Below are 23,056 nucleotides of genomic sequence, written 5' to 3'. Positions count from 1 at the left end.
ATCTCCTCCTCATGATCAATATCTTAGAAAAAATGCTCTTCGGCCTCTTGCCTAGACTTGGAATACTGTGCTAATCAAGGTTTAACGTCACAGTGGATCCCAATAAATCTGGGCACAAGCTTCAGTTGGAAACCAAGGCAAGCTTAGGCTGGGTTTGCAAATGGGAAAGGTAGCATCTGAGGTCTTTTGGCTGTTGAACAGGGATGAGATGAAGGGAGAAAGGAAGCAAGACACGAGTGTTAAGGAGTGCCCCCTGAAGACCAGGTGATATCTTCAAAGAAGCAATCCCAAGGGTCAACTCCAGCACAGTTGCTCAGTCGGAAGAGGCGATGGCTCGTGAGCAGCCCGGTCGATCAAATATTGCATCTTCTAGCACGTGACGTTAAACCCTCGTCTTGAAGAGTATCAGAAAGTATTGACAACCAAAAGTGTCCACTTAATTTTTAAAAAAGATCAGTGCTCTAGTCCTGAGTTAGGTATGAGTCCAGGACTTCCTGTTAATTCCAGAAGATCTTCCAGGAGAACAGCCGAAAAGGTCTACCTCTTGGGTCCCCCACATCGGCACTCCTTTCAGGATCTCCTGTGCTACTATGTGAGTCAGCTCTGTTGCCTTGTAAAAATGTGCAACCCTTTTTAAAATGGTTGGTTTCTTCAATCTTTCAGGTTAAACTTGATGAGACTCGATTAGAAAGAGACGGGTTGAATTAGAGATGGGCTTGTGTTGTTGTTGTTGTTGTTGTTTTAAAAAAAGGACAGCATTGAGACCGAAAAAGAGATAGCGAGGCACTCGAGGTTCCAGTCTATGCATAAAATTCCTCCTGCTTGTCAGGTTTTTGGTATGTGACACTTGCCTGCTTGGGCTCTTCCAGCGTGTAGCTTCCTTCGTCTTTCTTCTTCATCCGGTAGATCAAGAGCATCACCAGGAAAGCTGCGAAGAGGGCCCCAACGACCCCTCCCACAATCACAGCTGCAAAGGGACGACAGAGGAAAGTTAGTGAGATTTGTATCTGCTTACCTTTTGTATAAAAACAATTTTTTTAAAAAAAATAATAATTTTAATAATAGTAAAAGCCTGAGGAAGTAGGGAGGAATGGGCAGGTGAAGGGAGGGAGGGAGGACAGGTGAGTGGATGGATGGATGGATGGATGGATGGATGGATGGATGGACAGGTGGGTGGGTGGATCGATGGATGGATATCAGGAGGGTCTACAGAGGAAGAAAAAAATAATTGAATATTAAAAGCTTGAGGAAGCAGGGAGGAATGGGTGGATGGATGGATGGATGGATGGATGGTTGGGTGGGTGGGTGAGTGGGTGGGTGGATGGATAGATGGATGGATGGATGGATGGATGGATGGATGGATGGATGGATATCAGGAATGTCTACAGAGGAAGAAAAAACAATGGAATATTAAAAGCCTAAGGAAATAGGGGAGAATGGGCAAGTAGGTGGATGGATGGATGGATGGATAGATGGATGGATGGATGGATGGATGGATGGATGGATGGATGGATGATGGATGGGTGTGTGTGTGGGTGTGTGGGTGGATAGGTGTGTGAGTGTGTGAGTGGAAAGATAGATGGACAGATGGATATCAGGAATGAATACAGAGGTAGAAAAAAATAACTGAATATTAAAAGCCTGAGGAAGTAGGGAAGAATGAGCAAGTAGGTAGATGGATGGATGGATGGATGGATGGATGGATGGAACAATGGATGGACGGACAGATGGCTATCAGAAATGTCTACAGAGGAAGAAAACATAACTGAATATTAAAAGCCTGAGGAAGTAGGGAAGAATGGGCAAGTAGGTGGATGGATGGATGGATGAATGGATGGACGGACAGATGGATATCAGGAATGTCTACAGAGGTAGAAAAAAATAATTGAATATTAAAAGCCTGAGGAAGTAGGGAAGAATGGGCAAGTAGGTGGATGGATGGATGGATGGATGGATGGATGGATGGATGATGGATGGATGGATGGATGGGTGTGTGGGTGGATAGGTGTGTGGGTGTGTGAGTGGAAAGATAGATGGACAGATGGATATCAGGAATGAATACAGAGGTAGAAAAAAATAACTGAATATTAAAAGCCTGAGGAAGTAGGGAAGAATGAGCAAGTAGGTAGATGGATGGATGGATGGATGGATGGATGGATGGATGGATGGATGGATGGAACAATGGATGGACGGACAGATGGATATCAGGAATGTCTACAGAGGAAGAAAACATAACTGAATATTAAAAGCCTGAGGAAGTAGGGAAGAATGGGCAAGTAGGTGGATGGATGGATGAATGGATGGACGGACAGGTGGATAGGTGGACAGATGGACAGATGGATATCAGGAATGTCTACAGAGGTAGAAAAAAATAATTGAATATTAAAAGCCTGAGGAAGTAGGGAAGAATGGGCAAGTAGGTGGATGGATGGATGGATGGATGGATGGATGGATGGATGGATGGAGCGTCTACAGAGGAAGAAGCAAAATAATCAAGAGTGTGGCTGCAACTGCACTACTGAAGCCTCATCTCCTTTTTAACATGCTGCATGCATAGAAATAGAGTGAATCTTTGATTGTACGGCTGTGCACACATCTTGACTTTTTTTCATCATCCTACCCCCAACCGCAGCTACCTCTGATGTATTATATATTTCACTGGTTCTAAAGAAGGGGTTTCATGCTCCCAAAACTGTTAGCTTTATGTTTCAAAACATGATGCTTTGAAAAACTGGTTTTCTCCCAAGGGACTGGATCAGAGCATTGGATAGCCAGTGCTGTAAGGATAGCCAGTTATGAGAATGATTGTGGTTGGCTTTGGATGTATATAAGAACATAAGCAGGGGGGCTCTGCTGGATTGGACCCCTGACACATTCTAGTCTAGCAGCCTTTTGAAAGTTGAAATTTGGAATTTATTTCTATTTATTTATGGTCAGTGACCAGAGAAGTCGCTGCAACAATAAAAACAGCGCATAAAAGCAGGCTCAGATACAATAAGAGCAAGGTGCTGCACAATAAATCAAGCATAGCAGGGGGAGAACTGTAAGGAAACTCTGTTTTAAAAACCAGCAGGAGAAAAACAAAAGGGAAAAGGCCATAAAAAAAAAAAAAGGACTGTGGAAAGTTTGGTTTAGAAGGCTGTTTGGAGAGCAAGACTCTGAATCAAATCTAGCTTTTGAAACGAATCACATATCATCACATCGCTGAACTGAATGCCTCAAAACTGATCATGAATCAATTTGACGTGAGATATTTATGCTAAACATTATGCACACGTAGGGAAATTACAAAGAAATGCTTTGAGTTAGGGAAAGTTGAAAACGGAAAGTGAATGTGGATTTTTACAGTCTATTTTTTTTTTAAAAAAAACCCACTAGAAAGTTAGGTAATGATGGCTCACAAATAGAGCATGTTTAGGTATATGAACTTTTCTCTTTAACTGTTATGTTTCTCCTTCCAGTTTCTAAGTGTCTTCTTTAACATTTATTGAGATTAAAGGGATGGGAAGTGGTTATCAAAATTCTAGCCATGGAACCAGGGGTGAAATTCAGCAGCTTCTGACAGGTTCTGGAGAACCGGTAGTGGAAATTTTGAGTAGTTCGGAGAACCGGCAAATACCACCTCTGGCTGGCCCCAGAGTGGGAGGGAATGGAGATTTTGCGGCATCCTTCCCCTCCATGCCCACCAACCTATGCCCACAGAACCGGTAGTTAAAAAAAATTGAATTCACCACTGCATGGAACTATTTCCTGTTAAGAACCATTGTATACCCACATGTGTTAGGCTGGAGACTTTTTCTCTCTTTGTGAGGCAGCCACAGATAAGAGGAGCTCAATCTATTTTCCAAAACATCAGAAGGTAGGAAAAGAAGCAATGGATGGAAACTAATCAAGGAGAGAAGCAACCATAGAACTAAGGAGAAATTTCCTGACAGTGAGAACAAGAAACCAATGAAAGGGTTTGCTTTCAGAAGTTGTGGGTGCTGCATCACTGGAGGCTTTTAAAAAGACACTGGACAGACATTTGTGTGAAATGGTATCGGGTCGTCTGCTTCAGCAGGGGGCTGGACTAGAAGACCTCCAAGGTCCCTTCCAACTCTGTTATTCTGTGTATTCTTTCTAACAGCCTTCCAGTGATCCAGCGACGTGGTGAGTCTTTTCATGGATAATGGAGAAGCTTGTACTCTCTGTTGTAGCTCTCCATACAACGTCTCTTGAATCTTGATCAATCTGGCAACTAAGCAATGTAATACAGTAAATTTCTCAAGGCAACATTTTGCTTTTAGCCAGGGGTCAGCAACCCACAGCTCTGGAGATGCATGTGGCTCTTTCATCCCTCTGCTGTGGCTCCTTGTCACCGGTCAGCTCCACAATTGATAAGGCTTTCAGTCAGGATAGGTGGAGGAAAAAGGACGCCATGCTAGGAGGAAACTCTATGGTGGGGGAACCGGACTTCTGGTCAGCAGAGGAAAAAGGACACCGTGCTAGGAGGAGACTCTATGGTGGGGGAACCGGACTTCCGGTCGGCTCCAGAATTGAACAGGGGGCTCCCAGTTAGGACCTTTGTGGCTCTTTGAGTGTTTAAGGTTGCCGACCCCTGCTTTTAGCACTCTGGAAAGCCGCATCATGCGCTCTGATGCAAGGAAACCAAAGACTCTCATTTCATTCCCTCTTTCACACATGCCTTTGGAGCCAGATTGGCAATCTGTAATACATCTTACCTATGAGCACTTCTTTCCTTTCCAATATGTTTTTCTGGGGGAGTTGTGCTGCTGAATTTCCAGACTCTATTGTATTGTCCAGGAGCCCTGGTTCCATTTTCTTTTTCAACCCTGGCCCAGTTGCAGGGGTGACCAGAGGCACCACTTCATTGCCAAGCTCGGTCGGAGCGACCTCTTCCTCCTCATGGATTTCGAAGTCCCCACTGATGGGAACTTCAAATTCATTCATTGTAACTGTTGAAAGGGTCGTTTCCATGGGTTCCGCCTGGAAGAGAAAGAAAAGAAAATACAGAAAGGAAGGAAAATGAAATAATGCATGTCTCTCCAGCACTCAGCCAGGTTGATGAGCAAGGTGTTACCTGCCCACAACCTGGATTGGCTTGAGATATAGGATGACAGACATAGATGACCCGCAGCTTAAAAGCTGGAATGGATTGCCCACCGAGCAATCCATCTGGAATGGATTCATCTCGGTGAATGGATCCATCTCGGTGGGCAATCCTCTGGAATGGATTGCCCACCGAGCTCAGGAGAGCCCCCGACCTCCTTTCCTTCCGTCGCGAGCTGAAGACGTGGCTCTTCCGTCAACTCAACTGATCCGTTGGGTGTACACTGTTATAATTTTAAACTGTTTTAATGGGGTGTTGATTTTAATTTTATTTCGTTGTGATTTGTATTGGAAATTGTCATTTTGTAAGCCGCCTTGAGTCCCTCGGGAGAAAGGCGGCATATACTGTAAATCGCAATAATAAATAAATAAATAAATAAATAAATAAATAAATAAATAAATAAATAAATAAATAAATAAATAAATGGACCTGTCTAGAGCAGGGGTCTCCAACCTTGGCAACTTTAAGAGTTGTGGACTTCAGCTCCCAGAATTCCCAGAAGCTTTGCTGGCTGAGGAATTCTGGGAGTTGAAGTCCACAACTCTTAAAGTTGCCAAGTTTGGAGACCCCTGCTCTAGAGCATCCAGGAGTAGGTGGAACAAATGTTTCAACCCCAGGCTGTTTTACCTCTTTTGTGGATGAAAAAGAAGCCTTGACCCATCTCCCCTTAAAATCTCAAAATGAGCATTGACTGTTAAGCATTCATCATTTTCATAGAAAGCTATGGGAAGGGGGAAAAAGGTGAAATTAAAAAAAATGGTTGTATCCAAGAAAAAAAAACAAGATATTCCTCCTTCTGCCATGAGCCTAAATGATCTTTAATTTGGCTATTCTTCTCCTCTCCTTCGTCTCTTCTCCCTTCCTTCCTCCCTCCCTCCCTCTCTCTCTCCCCCCCCCCCATCTCTCCCTCCTCTCTCTCCTGAGCTCTGCTGTGTTTAGGGACGCTGGCCAGGAGGGGGAGTAAGAGATTCATCCCTTTTGAGCTAGACGACCCCCCCCCCCACTTCCCCACCCGTATTTAGTCATGCCTGTCACAAATTGAGTCTTCAAATGCAAAAAAGCAAAAGAAAAAAAGAATAGTCTCCTGTGAGTTTGTCTGAGAAAACAGGAGGAGGTGGATGCCTAGATCAGCAGATTGAAATGTCCAGTGGATAAGAAGAAGGAATCTGCTTGGATGGCAGCTTTAGGGTAGTAAATATTATACATAAAAGAGCAAATGTCGGCAAACCTACCTTGAAACACTCGAAGGGAGAGAGCCAGAGTTAGGACATACTGTATACTATTCCAAACTGAGTGTGGACTTCATGTCCCAAAATTCTCAGCAATGATGACTACAGAATTTTGGGGAGTTCCAGTTTGCACATCTGGAATATGCTCAATTTGGAGGTGACTGATGTAAAGGAATGAGATGAATCGAAACATGAATAGGTAATATAACAATGTCTTTTCATAATGATGCAAAATGGTTTATTCTGTCTCTGTGTTCCTGGTACCAGCCTGGGCAACCTTTGTACTGCCCAAAATGAATGAATGAATAGAATGAATGAATGAGAGAAAGAAAGAAAGAAAGAAAGAAAGAAAGAAAGAAAGAAAGAAAGAAAGAAAGAAAGAAAGAAAGAAAGAAAGAAAGAAAGAAAGACAACAAGAAAGAGAAAGCTTTTAAAAGAGAGTGCTAAATGAATGTTTAAATGCACAAATTTCTCAGGTACATTGATGAAAAAAGAGGAAAACTCCTCTGAAATCACAGCCAGGCATATTTGAAAGCCAGGATGATAGAAATAATAATATGATAATAACAGGTCCTTAAAGGTAAAGGTTCCCCTCGCACATATGTGCTAGTCGTTCCCGACTTTAGGGGGCGGTGCTAATCTCCGTTTCAAAGCTGAAGAGCCAGCGCTGTCCGAAGACGTCTCTGTGGTCATGTGGCCGGTCATGACTCAACACCAAAGGCACACGGAACGCTGTTACCTTCCCACCAAAGATGGTCCCTATTTTTCTACTTGCATTTTTTACGTGCTTTCGAACTGCTAGGTTGGCAGAAGCTGGGACAAGGAATGGGAGCTCACCCCGTTACACAGCGCTAGGGATTCGAACCACTGAACTGCCGGCCTTTCGATCAACAAGCTCAGCATCTTAACCACTGAGCCACCGCGTCCCTTATAATAGGTCCTTAGGGAGGACAAAATAAGTGGACAACAATGCCATTTCCAATCTAAATATCTGGCTAACTTTGAAACCAGCCAAAATCAGAAAAAAAGGGGGCATTAGAAGAATTCTTGTAGGGCATCCACAAAGAGGCACTGAAGCTAGTACACCATGAAGGTTTACCGAATACCAAAGAGATCAAACTGATCTATAACAAACAGCAAATGAAGAAAAGAAGAGGAGAAGCCAAGAGCAGGGAAGTTGAAGAAAAGAGACACAGGGGTTAATTCTGGCTGCAAGAGACCAAGCCTTATGAACAAATCCATAGAAAGTCAGAACTGAGAAGACAGGAACAGATAGCAAAAACGCCATCTCTGCAAAGAAGTTGAAGAAACAGTGAACTGCCTAGTTAGCGGCTGCAAGAAGATCCCGCAGACAAATTACGAACAATGGCATAACAATATGGCATTCTGGGGACTTTAGAATTCAAACAGACAAGGATCTGCCCCCACGACATTCCAGAAATGAGAGAAAAGACTTCGAGGAACAAGTTCAAAGAGTGTCCCAAAGGTGCTTTATCAAAAGGCAGCTGGGCCTCTTTTCCTTGCAAACATTTCGCTTCTCATCCAAGAGGCTTCTTAAGTTCAGTCAGAACGGAAGAGGCTTCTCGGAGGAGAAATGAAACATTTTCAAAGAGAAAAAAAAAAAATCAAGGAAGTCCAGGATGATTGAGACACTCCACAGATATTAAACCAGAGGGAGTAAACCAGTGGTGGGTTGCCCCTGGTTCAGACCGGTTCTATAGAACCGGTAGTAAGAAAACTGGAGGGAGGCTCCGCCCACCAACCCTGACATCCTCAGAACACTTCTCGCATGCGCAGAAGCTTCTGCGCATGCGCAGAAAAGCTCGTGCGTGTGCGGTCCCGTTGCAAACCGGTAGTAAAGGTTAAGTAGAACCCACCCCTGGAGTAAACCCAGCTCCGATTTATCCTTGGCTTGGCACTTGGTTGGCACTTGCTCTTGGTCCTTGTACTTCATCCTCCACCTCAACCTATTCCCACCTACACACAGCTGGTCCCTGCTTTTTAATACGTTAACAATGGGTGAAGAAATGCTACCGTTCCCTTTTCTTCTTTTTTCTATTCTCCAAAGAGACGATAGAGCGGGATCAAATTTCCCAACAACACCTGTCATATTTGCAACCACCAGACTGTTTAAAAAGGATGCCGTATATGGCTGTGATTGAAACAATTCATTCAGGGATGTGCCACGTCGATTGGCCGATGTGATTTGTTTTTCCCCTCCTCTTTGTCTTCCTCTTAGAAAATGTCATAGCCACAATGTGTAATTGATTCAGGAATTGATTCTCCCATAAGGAAAGGCAACGATAACCTCCTTGGAGGAACTCTGGAGCTGACATCAGGGCTCCTTGAAGGGCTGAGAGATTGGCTAATCAAAGTTTTGGGTACTACACTTCCCGAGCTAAAAGTTCAGCATCTCTGTTCTACAGTGGTGGGTTTCAAATTTTTTTACTACCGGTTCCGTGGGTGTGGCTTGGTGGGCATGGCTTGGTGGGTGTGGCAGGGGAAGGATACTGTAAAATCTCCATTCCCTTCCCACTCTAGGGGAAGGTTACTGCAAAATCCCCATTTCCTCCTGATCAGCTGGGACTCAGGAGGCAGAGAATAGATGGGGGCAGGGCCAGTCAGAATTTTTACTACCGGTTCTCTGAACTATTCAAAATTTCCGCTACCGGTTCTCCAGAACTGGTCAGAACCTCCTGAAACCCACCTCTGCTCTTCTATTGATACAAGGGTCTTAGAAGTGTTTCATCTCAATGGCTGGGTCTGGAAGCCTCCACTTTCATTTCCCACAATGTTCTTCATGTGGATCACCCAGAGGAATCTACATTTTATTTTATTTTTTTCTCATTCATAAAGGAGAATATTTGTAGCTTAGCTTTGAAATAAGGGGTCTACTTGGTCCTCTCTGAGCTTGGCAGTTTTCTTGCAAGTGTTTTCATTGCCCAAAGTATGTAACACAGAGGTGGGTTTTGCATAATTTTACTACTGGTTCGCCGTGCACCAAAAATGTGATTGTGCGTTCCTCCTGCGCATGTGCATGGCCTTCCGTGCATGCGCTTTGCACAAGAGCGCAGCTTGCACGCATGCACGCGGCTTAGAAAACATGGCTAAATAGGATGGCATAGCACGAGGCGGGTAGGCGGCCCCACCCGCAGGTCGCCATTACAGGTTCACGTGAACCGGACCGAACCGGCGGAATACCACCATTGATGTAACATCTTCAGTGCTAGTCTAACACTGATCATGTTAGTTTATTTGAGTAATGAAACATCTGCAAGAAAACTACCAAGCTCAGCGAGCACCAGGGATCCTTTATTTTCCTCATTGTTTTCGCTTGCTCCAAGTAGGACCACCTTCAGATATCTGAGATTGCACTCAACAGAATGGACTGGAGGATCCAAAGATAAATAGGTTGTTATATCATCTGAAATAACAGCTGAACCTGGGTCTTCACAGTTCTGGGCTAATGCCTTCGTTAAGCGTTTCACCAACATTCCTCATTGAATCACAATGACCTAATAGATCTTGATAAATGTATCAACACAGCATTTCATTTAGGCACCTCTTGGTTTCCCAAACTTTAGCAGTATGAAATCTAGATCTGTTCGCAGCTTAATTTTTTTAAAAAAAAAAATTCGTGTCATTCCTTTTGAAGCGATACAGTTCATTCAATTGTTTTATATTTAAATTCCTGTTCTAAGTTGCCATGGAGACCACACACAAAGGAATAAGACATTGAAGTATTATCTATTCACGTAAATAACTAAATTTTTAGTCAGGTTAATTACAGGTTTCACTGATGGGGCTCCTGGTCGCTCAGCTTTTTGTGTGTGTGTTTATGTGTGTGTGTGGTTGTAGACAATAGCAGAAGTGGGATTTCTACAATTAGTTTAATCAATTTTAAAAGTCTGTTTTCTAGTAGGAAGGTAACTTAGGTATCTTTAGATGCATAATTCAATTCTATATTATGTTTCCTCTCCATGCTAATGAGTGGTGCATTTTACAGGCTCACAGAGGAAACACAAGTGATTAAATACCAGGGATCTAATTCAAAGCGTTCCCAAAGATCTCTCTTTGAGAACATCTAGTGAGGATGAGCTAATTATCCTCACACAGTGTTGGTTCCTCTGCTGACGTGATTTTTTTAATGATTTTCTTGACATCCAAATGGAATCTGCCTTCCTGTGAACGTGATAACGTGATGACTCACTGCCTCTGCTTACTGTTTTCCAGGTGCGGCCCTGGTAGAGAGGAGCCGCCTGTCAAGCTGTGAGGCCCAGGGCTTACCATATTGGGGCGGGAAGGAGCACGAGTGAAGGGGAGGTGTCGGGAACACCATAGTCCGTGGAGCACCGATGACGGGGGGTGCCAGGACGGCTGCAGCAGCAATGGAGGAGGCCTTACTATGATCGGCTCGGCTTGACAGCCGCAGCAGCCGCAGTGGAGCTCAGCTGAGAGGCGCGGAGGCGTGGTCAAGCGAGGAATGCACCGAGCAGCTGTTCCAGCCCGACAATCAGCTGGGCCAGAGCTTTGGTGCATGATAAGCACCAGGGCGAGGCCAGCGCAGAGGAGACGTGGCTTGCCTATTTAAGGGCACTGGGAGATCAACACTTGCTTCAAACAGACTTTACGAACTGTTGTTTTGCTGCTGAATGAACTCACCGCATGCCAGAGTCTGGCTGAATAAACCCAGTTTAAATTCAAGCGTGTGGTGTTTTTCCTACCGGTGTCAGTCCGGAGCTTGGACCCTTGAGAGCTTACTTTGTTTCTGGCAGTCTGGCTCAGTAAAACAACAACAACAACAACAACAACAACAAGTCTTCACCTTCTCCTTCATAACTTCTTTTGTAAATTCCAAAGATGCTTTTCCAAAAGGCAACCGGACTTTCTTGGTTGTTGGGGGGGGGGGTTTGCTTGAAAACCTTTTGCTTCTCATCCAAGGAGTTTCTTCGGTTCTCATCCTTCTTGGATGAGGAGCAAAACATTTTCAAGGAAAAAACAAAGAAAATCCAGATGCTTTTTGGAAAAGCACCTTTGGGGCAACCATGTCCTGGATGACTGAGAATCTCCATAGACATTTTTTTGTAAATCATTCTCACAATCTTCCCACGGATACCATCTTCCTTTTTTTTTTTTTTTTTTAAATTTGATTTATATGCCGCCCTTCTCCGGAGACTCAGGGCGGCTTACAATGGGCTAAGCAATAGCCTTCATACTTTTGTATATTTATACAAAGTCAGCTTATTGCCCCCACAATCTGGGTCCTCATTTTACCTACCTTAGAAAGGATGGAAGGCTGAGTCAACCTTGAGCCTGGTGGGATTTGAACCTGCAGTAATTGAAGGCAGCTGGTCGTAATAACAGGGTGCTTTAGATCACTGTACTACCAAGGCTCTTTAAAACAAAACCATCATCCCCTCAAGGTCCAGGCCTCTGGGTATTCTTGCGGCCATTTCTTGGTATTCCTTCCACTTTTCCCTAAACGTTTCTTAACATGTGGTGCTTAGATCTAGGTATAATACTCAACCCAATGAAGAACACTGACACACACAAACCTGATTTGGAAACTATCCCTCTGCATTTGACTGATTTAGCAAACGTGTCACACCGTTGACTCACATTTCACTTGTGATTAGTTTCCAGTTCCTTTTCACAAACGCTATTACAAATCGGCAAAATCAAGTGTAACCGCTGCAACCAATTCTACATGAGACAAACATCATGTCAATGACACTGGATTTTAGTATAGATTTTAGTTGTTATTTATTATTTTATACTAGAATTCTTAATTAAAAACTAGAATCCGCGAACACCGGCTGGCAGTCAAATGCCACGATCCCAAATCCTTCATCTCTACCCACACCAGCATCAAACAGTACCAGTTCAATTGGAGCAACACAAAAATCATTGGCCATACTACCACCCACCACGCTCATCGAAGCCTGGCACTCCACAAGCAATTCCATCAACAACAGACACATTGACTTAAAACCAGCCTACGAACCTCTCAGAACAGTGATGGGATTCAAAAAAATTTGCTACCGGTTCTGTGGGTGTGGCTTGGTGGGCATGGTGTGGCTTGGTGGGTGTGGCTTGGTGGGCATGGCAAGTAAAATCTCCATTCCCATCCCACTCTAGGGGAAGGTTACTGCAAAATCCCCATTTCCTCCCAATCAGCTGGGACTCGGGAGGCAGAGAATAGATGGTGGCGGGGCCAGTCAGAGGTGGTATTTACCCAGGGGTGAAATCCAGCAGGTTCTGACAGGTTCTGGAAAACCGATAGCGGAAATTTTGAGTAGCTCGGAGAACCGGCAAATACCACTTCTGGCTGGCCCCAGAGTGGGGTGGGAATGGAGATTTTGCAATATCCTTCCCCCAGGAGTGGGGAGGGAATGGGGATTTTGCAGTATCCTTCCCCTGGAGTGGGGTGGGAATGGAGATTTTGCAGTATCCTTCCCCTGCCATGCCCACCAACCCACACCACACCCACCAAGCCACGCCCACAGAACCGGTAGTAAAAATATTTGGATTTCACTACTGTATTTACCGGTTCTCCGCTACCGGTTCTCCAGAACTGGTCAGAACCTGCCTCAGAATCCAAATCAACTGCATAGCCAACCAGACACAGCACCAACCCTCAACCAACTCACACAATCCCCAGACACAAGCAGTTCACTTCCCAATTACTTTGACCTTATATAATCTCCTTATCAAAACACCCATCACAAGACTCACTGATGACTCACAACTGACCCATTACAAGACCCCCCCCTCACTTATCACACCCACACCTGAAGCCCTTATAAACAGAACACTGATACTGACATCCCTTAAACTCCACTGAAGATGTTACCTAGCCTGGTAACAAAACATCTGGAAACCAAGCAACCCATAAGCTTGGAGAACAAACCTTTACCCTCACACTATTACTATACCCAGCGTGTACCTCTCATTCTGTACTATTGCAACTGATGTCTTTCTCCTAAGTGAAGAACTTTTACATCCATCTCTGCTAAATTTCAAGCTGTTACTTTCAGCCCACATCTCAAATCATCCATCTGAATTTTATTTCTCTCTTCTAGGGTAGTAGTAGTACTGTAGTAGCAATCCCACCCGGTGGGATGTCATCTGGAAAAACTGATAAATCATTCCCTCAACTTCTTCATTCAAGTCATCTGTGGAAATGCTGAAACTATTGGAAATTAGGAGCAAAAGCTGTAGCCCTTCCTTTAGGACTTTACTCTCGCTACAGGTAGTCCTCGACTTATGACCATTTATGTTGTTAAGTGAGACATGGGTTAAGTCAGTTTTGCCCCATTTTATGATCTTTCTAGCCACAGTTGTTAAGTGAATCATTGCAGTTGTTAAGTTAGTAACACGGTTGTTAAGCGAATTTGGCTTCCCCATTGACTTTGCTTGTCAGAAGGTCGCCAACAAATGATCACATGACCTCGGGACACTGCAACCATCATAAATATGAGCCAGCTGCCAAGCATCTGAATTTGGATCACATGATCACGAGGATGCTGCAAGGGTCTAAGTGTGAAAAATGGTCACAAGCTACTTTGTAACTTTGAACGGTCGCTAAATGAACTTTGTAAATTGAGGACTACCTGTCATTATTTTTCCCTTCTTTGCATACACAGACTCCACCCCAAATAATTTTTTTTTCAAAGGAACAGCTAAACACTGAAGAAACAAAGAAATGAACATTTGCGCTGAAATGACTTTGCCAGTGTTAACAGCTATTGCTTCAAAACCAATTGGGCCCAACAATATTGAACTGTTCCTAAACAAAGGAAAACAGGAAGGCAGGAAAATGGAAAAAAGGGAGGAAACTAATGATTGGCTGACAATTGATTGATTGATTAATTGATTGACAAATAGGCAGAAAGACTAGAAGGATTGTTATCGTGAGCTTATACCTTATCACTAAGTATTGTATCTTATGCTTTATGATGAAAGTATTTTTACGGTGACTATGATCATGATTTATCACGTATTGCTCATATGTACCGGAGACAAATTCCTTGTGTGTCCAATCACACTTGGCCAATAAAGTATTCTATTCTATTCTATTCTATTCTATTCTATTCTATTCTATTCTATTCTATTCTATTCTATTCTATTCTATTCTATTCTATTCTATTCTATATTTCTATTTCCTCTTCTCTTCTCTATTCTCTTCTCTCTTCTATTTTCTATTCTATTCTATTTTCTATTCTATTCTATAATTCTATTCTATACTTCTATTCTCTATTGCCGTGATGGCGAACCTATGGCACGCGTGCCACAGGTGGCACACCGAGCCGTATCAGTGGGCACACAAGCTCAGCTCCAGCATACATGCATGCGCTGGCCAGCTAATTTTCAGGCCTTCTGGACCCACCAGAAGTTGGGAAAGAGGCTGTTTCTGGCCTCCGGAGGGCTCCCAGGGGGTAAGGAAGGCTGTTTTCACCCTCCCCAGGCTCCTGGAAAGCCTCTGGAGCCTGGGGAGGGCGAAAAAACGGGCCTACCGGGCCCACAATGCCATCACGTGCCAAAAGTGGGGGGATCACGGGGTGGTTGTGCACATGGGGTGGGCGCATAAAATTATGGGTGTGGGCATGTGTGCACGCAACCCCCTGCACTCCCCCCACTTTTGGCACGCGATGGAAAAAAGGTTAGCCATCATTGCTCTATTGTATCCTATCTTATCTGTTAGACCTGAAAGACTATGGCTTAGCAAGGATGGGGAACTATGGCCCTTTCATGATTGGGAGTTGAAGTCCACAAGTCATAAGCCATAGTTCCCCACCTCTGGTTTAGTGCATGCAGAAGCCACCACACTGAGAGAAACCGCCTGTCTTTAAACTCTTTCCTAGCTTCAGGTCTACCTGAGCAGCATCCGTCGGTGTTGCTGTGGGAGGCTGGGGCACTGTGGTAACATCTGGTTCCTGCGAAGTGCTGAGTTGGGCCATATCTCTGACCTTTGTCTCACTGGTCGTCCCGAGGGGAGAAGTTGGAATTTCCGTTCTCGCTACAGTCGCCGTCGTCGGGGTTTCGAGCATCATCGACTGTGTCACGGCAACAATTGTGATCACAGGCAGCACGTCCCTCAGGGCAGTTGTTGGTCTAGAGGTAACCGTTGTGGTGGAGGCTGTGGTAGCCATGCTAGAAGCCGTCGTCGCAGTCGCGACATCGCGGGCTGCAGGGGTTGCAGTAACACCTACTGCTTTCCAGATGGTGACTGCTGGTGTTTCTGAAATCCTGGGAATGTAAAGACCGTTGGTAGCTGAATCGGAAATAACCTCCTCGGTAGGGAGCGGTGCCAAAGGGGTGGCAACTGGTTGCACAGATGTGACAGGCAACACAGCGGAGGTGGTAGCGAGGAGGATGGGTGAATCCGTGGTGAGCCGCACAACCGTCTTGGATCCGGGGTCCTGCTTGAAATCTGCAAGAGAGAACAGGAACTTCATCTAGAAAATAACAACACGGGGAGTCCTCGGCTTACGACAATTACAACGGAGCCCAACGTTTCTGTTGTTAAGTGAGACACTTGTTAAAGTGAATGTTGCCCCATTTTGTGACTTTTCTTGCCACCATTGTTAAATGAATCACTGCAGTTGCTAAGTTAGTAGTCTGGTTGTTAAATGAATCTGGTTTCCACCCCATTGAATTTGCTTGTCAGAAGGTCGCAAAATATGTTTAAGAGCCTAGATGGCGCAGTGGTTAGAGTGCTGTACTGCAGGCCGCTTCTGCTGACTATCGGCTGCCTGCAATTTGGCAGTTCAAATCTCACCAGGCTCAAGGTTGACTCAGCCTTCCATCCTTCCGAGGTGGGTAAAATGAGGGCCCAGATTATTGGGGGCAATATGCTAACTCTGTAAAACCGCTTAAAGAGGGATGTAAAGTACTATAAAGCGGTATATAAGTGCTATTGTTATTGCTATTTATGTGACCTTGGGACACAGCAGCACTCATAAAGATGAACCAGTTGCCAAACATCTGAATTTTGATCACAAGAATCATGGGGATGCTGGAAAGGTCATAACTGTGAAAAATGGTCATAAGTCCCATTTTTCAGTGCCGTTGTAACTTTGAACGGTCACTAAATGAATTGTTATAAGTTGAAGACTACCTTTACTCTACATTACCCTAAGGCAGGAAATGACCAGGAAATGCAGGTAGTCCTTGATTTATAACCGCAATCGAGCTCAACATTTCTGTTCCTAAGCAAGATGGTTGTTAAATGAGTTTTGCCCCATTTTACAACCTTTCTTGCCGTCGTTGTTAAGCGAATCATTGCAGTTGTGAAGTTAGTGACACAGTTGTAAAGTGAATCTGGCTTCCCTTGTTGATTTTGCTTGTCAGAAGGTCGCAAATGGTGATCGCATCACCCCGGGATGGTGCAACCGTCATAAATATGAACCGTCATAAATATGCAAAGCATCCAAATTTTGATCACATGATTATGGGAATGCTGTAATGGACCTAAGTGTGAAAAACGGTCATAAGTCATTTTCTTCAGTGCTGTTGTATCTTTGAACGGTCACTAAATGAATGGTTGTAAATTGAGACAATTTGCAGTAGATTATTCAAGCTGATTAATATTATTAGTTATGCAGAGTGGTGCGGTGGCCTAGAGGTGGAGCTCTCACCTCACAATCAGTAGGCAGTGAGTTCGATCCTAGATAGAGGCAGATATTTCTCTCTCTCTGGGCACAATGAGAATATATCTGCTGAACAAAACTCTGTATTGGCAACAGGAAAGGCATCCGGCCATTAAATGCTCTGCTAGCTCCATTCAGTTGCCCAGACTCCACCCCACAAGGGATTATGGGGTCATTAAATGATTATGATTAATATTATTACTTATAACAACCGCAAGTGAAACAAGATACAACAAAGAGCTATCTTATAATATGAATTGGGAAAACTGTAGTCCTCCAGATTTTATTAAGCCATAGTTTTCCCCCATAGCCCACACAGAATGCCTAAGAGTGACGGCAGTTGTAGTTTAGAAGAATCTGGAAGTATGCCAGTTTTCTGTTAGATGTACTGGAAAGCACACTCCTAATCTGCAAGAGGTCTGCTCTTCATTCCTATCTGATGGCGCCCAAGTTCGCTTTTCGTTTTGCTTCCACTGAAAAACTCCATCTCTTCGAAATAATTAAAGTCAATGAATGAATGAAAACAATGCACTGTGAACTGAATGAAAATTAAACTATGGATATTAGCTGGCAAATCAGAGCATGGCAACTGCTCCAATTTGGTTTTTAATGGGCATCCCTGCTATTTTAGTCAGAATTAAATACCTGCTTTGATTTTTTTTTTCCGTGTTTTTTGCAACCAGAGCTGAATAACAGCACTGCGATTATCTCCATGCTTCCTCAGAAGTCATTCTTTTCCATTCCGTGGAATTTATCACTTGTTAATCTTTAAGAGATTTATACTCTTGCAACACTCTTTCCCCCCCCCTCCCCTTTAAAAGATGCAAATCTCCATGAATCCTAAGGCATCATTCAATGTTCCTTTAACCGGTTGAATTCGGTCTGCAGTAACAGCATGGAGGATGAGAATTTCAAAGGACTTTTGTGGGTGATAGGAACTCCACTCTACAATATTTGGACCCAAACAGTGGTGGGATTCAGCCAGTTCGGGCCGGTTCAGGCGAACCGGTAGTTAAATTGCTAGCTGGCCCCGTCCCACCCCACCCCACTCCTTCCAGGAATCTCCACGCGCCCCATTTTGGCTCCTTGGTAAGTGCAGGGAGGCTACTAGGCCCAAAACGGGGCACGGGGCAATGGGGTGTGCCCCCCGCCACGGCTCACTTTTGCTCCCAGGAGGCTGCAGGGAGGCTTACTAGGCTCAAAACTGGGCTGGGGGGGGTGCCTCCCACCCCCCATGGCCCGTTTTTGCTCCCTGGGGTGTGCAGGAGGCCAAGTGCTGCCTGTCACACCCCCTGGCCACACTCACCATGGCTACACCCACCCAGCCAGTCTTTAGGGCAGAGAACCAATTGTTAAATTATTTGAAGCCGACCACTGGACCCAAAGAATGTAAAGATGTATCAGATCCAGCATCAACACATTTCTCGGGGATCTTCAATGGACACAGCCAGGATTTCAGATCATTGTTGTGGAATTCAAACAGTAAAAGGGGTCAGTTAAGCTTCAATGCTCTGCTCCTTCTCTGGTCAATAAAAGCAGGACTGTTGGCCCTATCTCAGTATGTTTCAGGGAGCAGAAAAATTGGAGAAGGGGCTTTCCACAGGTTGCCTCTTTACACATATTGTGTCAAAATTCACACTCAGATTTCCCAAAAGCTAGCTTCCTCTGAAATAGGTGTTTCTGTTTTAAAAATGCTTAGCATTTCTTGAGAACTTTTTCCAGTGAGGCAATGGGGGGTGACCAGAATCGGTTGATTGTTGTGAGGGAACACATGGTGCTCTGGGATATGTGTGGGTGTGAGAGAGAGGGTGGGGTGGAGTGAGGGAGGGGGAGATAGAGAAAAGGAGAGGGAAAAAGGGAGCGAGGGAGGGATGGGGAGAGAGAGAGAAGGAGAGGAAAAAAGGGAGCGAGGGAGGGGGAGAGAGAGAAAAGGATAGGGGAAAAAGGGAGGGAGGGAGGGGGAGGGAGGGAGGGGGGAGAGAGAGAGAGAAAGAGGAATCTGGCCATACTGATCTCTGAAAGATTGAGCACACCATGAAAGATAAGGTACTGGTAGCTTTACAGACTGCATTAAGCCATGGTATGAACTAGGTTTGCCCATTGCATGAACCATGAGCAGTTAGCTGACTTCACACCACATCCAAAAAAGAACAATCACAGAGAAAGCCCATTGTTGGCTTAGCATAATATGTGAATCACATCTATTTCTCATCCACCTTCATCCACCCCAAAGAAAGTGCCAGGAAATCCAGTCCCCTTTAGAACTTTCCTGAAACTTTCTTCTCCTATTAAAAAAATCCAAAGACGACTTCTGCCTTTCCATCTATTCCATTAATCGGACAATCAAAGCCACAATTGGCGTGACATATTCCTTCCTGGCATGACGTATTCTTTCCATTTCAGTCCCATACTCACATCCAGAGCCAGATCCCGAATAGAAGTCCTCCATTTCCTCTAGTTCTTCATCTTCAAAGGAGTCATCATCCCCCGAGCCCTCCATGTCAATCGGCCGCTCAAAATTTTCATTCCGCCACTGTTGAGCCTAGAGGATCAAAAGGGCCGACAAACAAACATATTATTCCCAGGGATCCAATAGTAGAAACTTTCTATAGAGCAGCCTAAATTCGTTTGAAGCCTACATGAAGAGCCACCATAGGCTACAGATCACTTGTCCAGGACTGTATTACTTTTTCTCCCGGGAACCGAAGATCCTTTCTCTTGCCTTCCTCTCTACTTACTAGACTGCAAAGCTCATAAATCCCAGGCAGCACAATTTTCTTGGGCAATGAAGGGTAATTACCTTCAGTGCGAATTTCATCAAATCAACGAATGCTGTTCACCAAAGTCAAGCATTTTGTAAAAGATGGCTCATCTCGGTGTCATTTTTTATATATTTTCCCCAGAAGAAAAAGGGATAAAAATAGATGGAAAACACACTAGAACTCGTAGTTGTTCATTCAAGGTTCATTCACACTTAGGCAAGAAAACCCAAAGTACACATCTAGACTGGGTGAAACCAGGCTTAATAGCAGGAACTGTGAGAGGGATCTTGGAGTCTTGGTGGACAACCAATTAAATATGAGCCAACAGTGTGCGGCGGCAGCCAAAGAAGCAAATACAATCCTAAATTGCATTAACAGAGGGATACAATCAAGATCAAATGAGTTACTATTACCACTCTATAAAGCCTTAGTAAGACCACACCTAGAGTACTGCATCCAGTTTTGGTCACCATACTATAAAAAAGATGTTGAGACTCTAGAAAGAGTACAGAGAAGAGCAACCAAGATGATTAAGGGACTGGAGGCTAAAACATATGATGAACGGTTGCAGGAACTGGGCATGAAGAAAGGGCCAGTGGAGACATGATTGCAGCGTTCTAATATTTGAGGGGCTGCCACAGAGAGGAGGGGGCTCAAGCTATTTTCCAAAACACCTGAAGGCCAGACAAGGAATAATGAATGGAAATTGACCAAGGAGAGATTCAACCTGGAAATGAGGAGAAATTTTCTGACAGTGAGAGCAATCAACCAATGGAACAGCTTTGCCTTCAGAAGTTGTGGGAGCTTCAGCACTGGAAGCTTTCCTGACGAGACTGGACTGCCATCTGTCAGAAATGGTGTAAGGTCTATTTGGGCAGGAGGTTGGACTAGATGACCTACAAGGCCCCTTCCAACTCTGTTAATCTGTATGTGTATCTGCTAAGGTGTGGTGGCTATTTTTCTGTTTTTAGAACTCTGCTGAAAACATTTCTTTTTTTAAAAAAAAAGCTCATAAGAAAACTGGAAAGTATGTTATAATTAACTTAGCTGGTTTAATGGTGCAAAACTATTTATTACAGTATTTCTCAACATTGGCGACTTTAAAAATCTGTGGACTTCAGTTCCCAGAATTCCCCAGCCAGCAATTCTGGCAGTTGTAGTTCACACACCTTAAAATGGCAAAATTTGAGAAACATTGATTTATAAACTGCTTTGATGGAATTTCAAGCTCCTGCAGATTTGCATTAGCAGAATGTACTTTTGTCCTTACAAAGCACCACATTTTAGTCAATCTCCCCCTCATCCAATGCCACATATTTTAGTATCAGTAGTGGGGGGGTTTTTTCATTTTTTTTCTCGGAAGACAATCCAAGGATCAAGGAAGAGAAACAGCAACTTATGTGCATTTATAAATGAAGCTATGTAGTTTTTTGGTGGAAAAGTTCGACAACAGCAGAAATGCTACAAGCAATTTTTGCAAGCTTAGCAGAAAATAAAAACTCTCTGGAATCTGCACTATGGAAGCCAGTCCTTAACAGAAATCAAACGAATTCTGCAAGCATCTCCAGCTGAAGGTGGTTGCATCAACAGCTGCCTTGCATAAACCCCTGTGCTGTAATAGTTAAGGTAGTTATTGGAACTGGGAAGACTCTCCTTCTCCATTTACTGTCAGTCATAAAAGCTCACTAGATCAGGGGTCCCGAAATCCCTGGGGCAGGGCCCGGCACTGGTCTACACTCCACCAGAAACTGTTGTGACCCACCAGCGGCCAGCAGAGCTGGCAGCAGATTCAGACAGTGAGGAGGTTGGAGAGGAACATGGGCCAGCCCTGGAGTCTGGGGAAGGCTCTGATGAGGGCTCTGCATCGGAGGCAGAGAGGGGGCCAGGGCCGCATGGCAGTTATCAGCTGTCTTCGGAGTCAGACATCAGTGAGGCAGATGAACAGCTGGAGCCTGTTCCCAGTGTGCACATGTGCAGAGTTGCCAGACGAAGGGAACAGCTAAAGAACAAGGGTCGACTTGGGAGTAAGGCCATAGATGGACGATGAATGGCCCCTCCCAGAGGGAATAAAAGAGGACGGAAGGGGAGTGGAGTTTGCAGGAGGCAATTAGTTCACTGCTGCATTCTTGCCAAGTATTGCGGTGTCTGAAAGATATCGGCCTGGCCACTCTCCGAGTCTGATAAAGGTCGGTAATTGTGAACCAGCTTGAAAGACTTTGGGAGAGGAAAGACTTTGCTGGACAGGAATTCACTGTAAATTAAATAAAAGGGGTTTATTGGGACGAAAACTCGACTTTGTGCTGCTGGGGAAGCCTAGATTAGAACAGAAGCCAGGCCATGCAAGGGATCAAAGCCCCATCCACGCATGCATGAAATCCAGGCAGTGCACGAAACCACGCCTTCTTCCTGTCCATAGAAAAACTGCCCTCCATGGAACCAGTCCCTGGCACCCAAAAAATTGGGGTGCCACTCAGTGGTGGGTTTCAAAATTTTTTACTACCGGTTCTGTGGGTGTGGCTGGTGGGTGTGGCATGGTGGGCATGGCAGGGGAAGAATACTGTAAAATCTCCATTCCCTTCCCAATCCAGGGGGAGGTTACTGCAAAATCCCCATTTCTTCCCGATCAGCTGGAACTTGGGAGGCAGAGAATAGATGGGGGCGGGGCCAGTCAGAATTTTTGCTACCGGTTCTCCGAACTACTCAAAATTTCTGCTACCAGTTCTCCAGAACGGGTCAGAACCTGCTGAAACCCACCTCTGGTGCCAGTATACTAGATGACCATGGGCTAGACATATCTCTCTTTTATGCACTTTTTATTAAAGGTATTTTTTAAAAAAAAAGAAAATACAAACTAATACAAAGTAAGAAAAAAGAAAGAAATCAAAGAGAAAGCTAAAAGTGCAAGAAAGGAGGAGGGAATTAAAAGCAAAATAGAAAAAGAAAGAAAAAAGATACCAAGAAATCTCCATGGTCACATGATCAAAACTTGGACGCTTGGCAACTGACTCGTATTTATAACAGTTGCAGTAGTCCTGGAAGCATTTTGTGACCTTCTGACAAGCAAAGTCAATGGGGAAGCCAGATTCACTTAACAACCATGTTACTAATTTAACAACAGCAGTTATTCACTTAACAATTGCAGCAATGAAAGTCCTAAAAAAGGGGCAAAATTCACTTAACAACTTGCTTAGCAACAAAAACTTTGGGCTCAATTGTGGCTGGAAGTTTTGAGTTCCTACAGGAAAGGCTCAAATAAATAGGCAAACGCAGGTTGCTGGTACATTTAACCTAGTGCTACCTGTT

General features: G+C 44.3%; 1 protein-coding gene across 1 annotated transcript in view; it reads right to left on the bottom strand.

The window, feature by feature from the left end:
• Window positions 1-592: 592 nt before the first annotated feature.
• The window catches only part of SDC3 (syndecan 3), a 95,018-nt gene continuing 72,554 nt past the window's right edge, over window positions 593-23,056 (bottom strand). Inside the window, exons 2-5 of the mRNA XM_070949816.1 lie at window positions 19,407-19,533; window positions 15,216-15,772; window positions 4,722-4,986; window positions 593-967 (exon numbers count right to left, since the gene is read on the bottom strand). Of these exons, the coding sequence (XP_070805917.1) occupies window positions 801-967; window positions 4,722-4,986; window positions 15,216-15,772; window positions 19,407-19,533 (1,116 nt within the window). The 3' untranslated portion in view covers window positions 593-800. The remainder of the gene's footprint in view (window positions 968-4,721; window positions 4,987-15,215; window positions 15,773-19,406; window positions 19,534-23,056) is intronic.

The sequence above is a fragment of the Pituophis catenifer genome, unplaced genomic scaffold (genome assembly GCF_029215685.1).
Source record: "Pituophis catenifer annectens isolate HBS135680 unplaced genomic scaffold, rPitCat1.0.hap2 SCAF_9, whole genome shotgun sequence".
Classification (NCBI taxonomy): domain Eukaryota; kingdom Metazoa; phylum Chordata; class Lepidosauria; order Squamata; family Colubridae; genus Pituophis; species Pituophis catenifer.
Note: the sequence above shows the minus strand (reverse complement) of the source record. Positions and strands in the feature narration are given on the sequence as shown.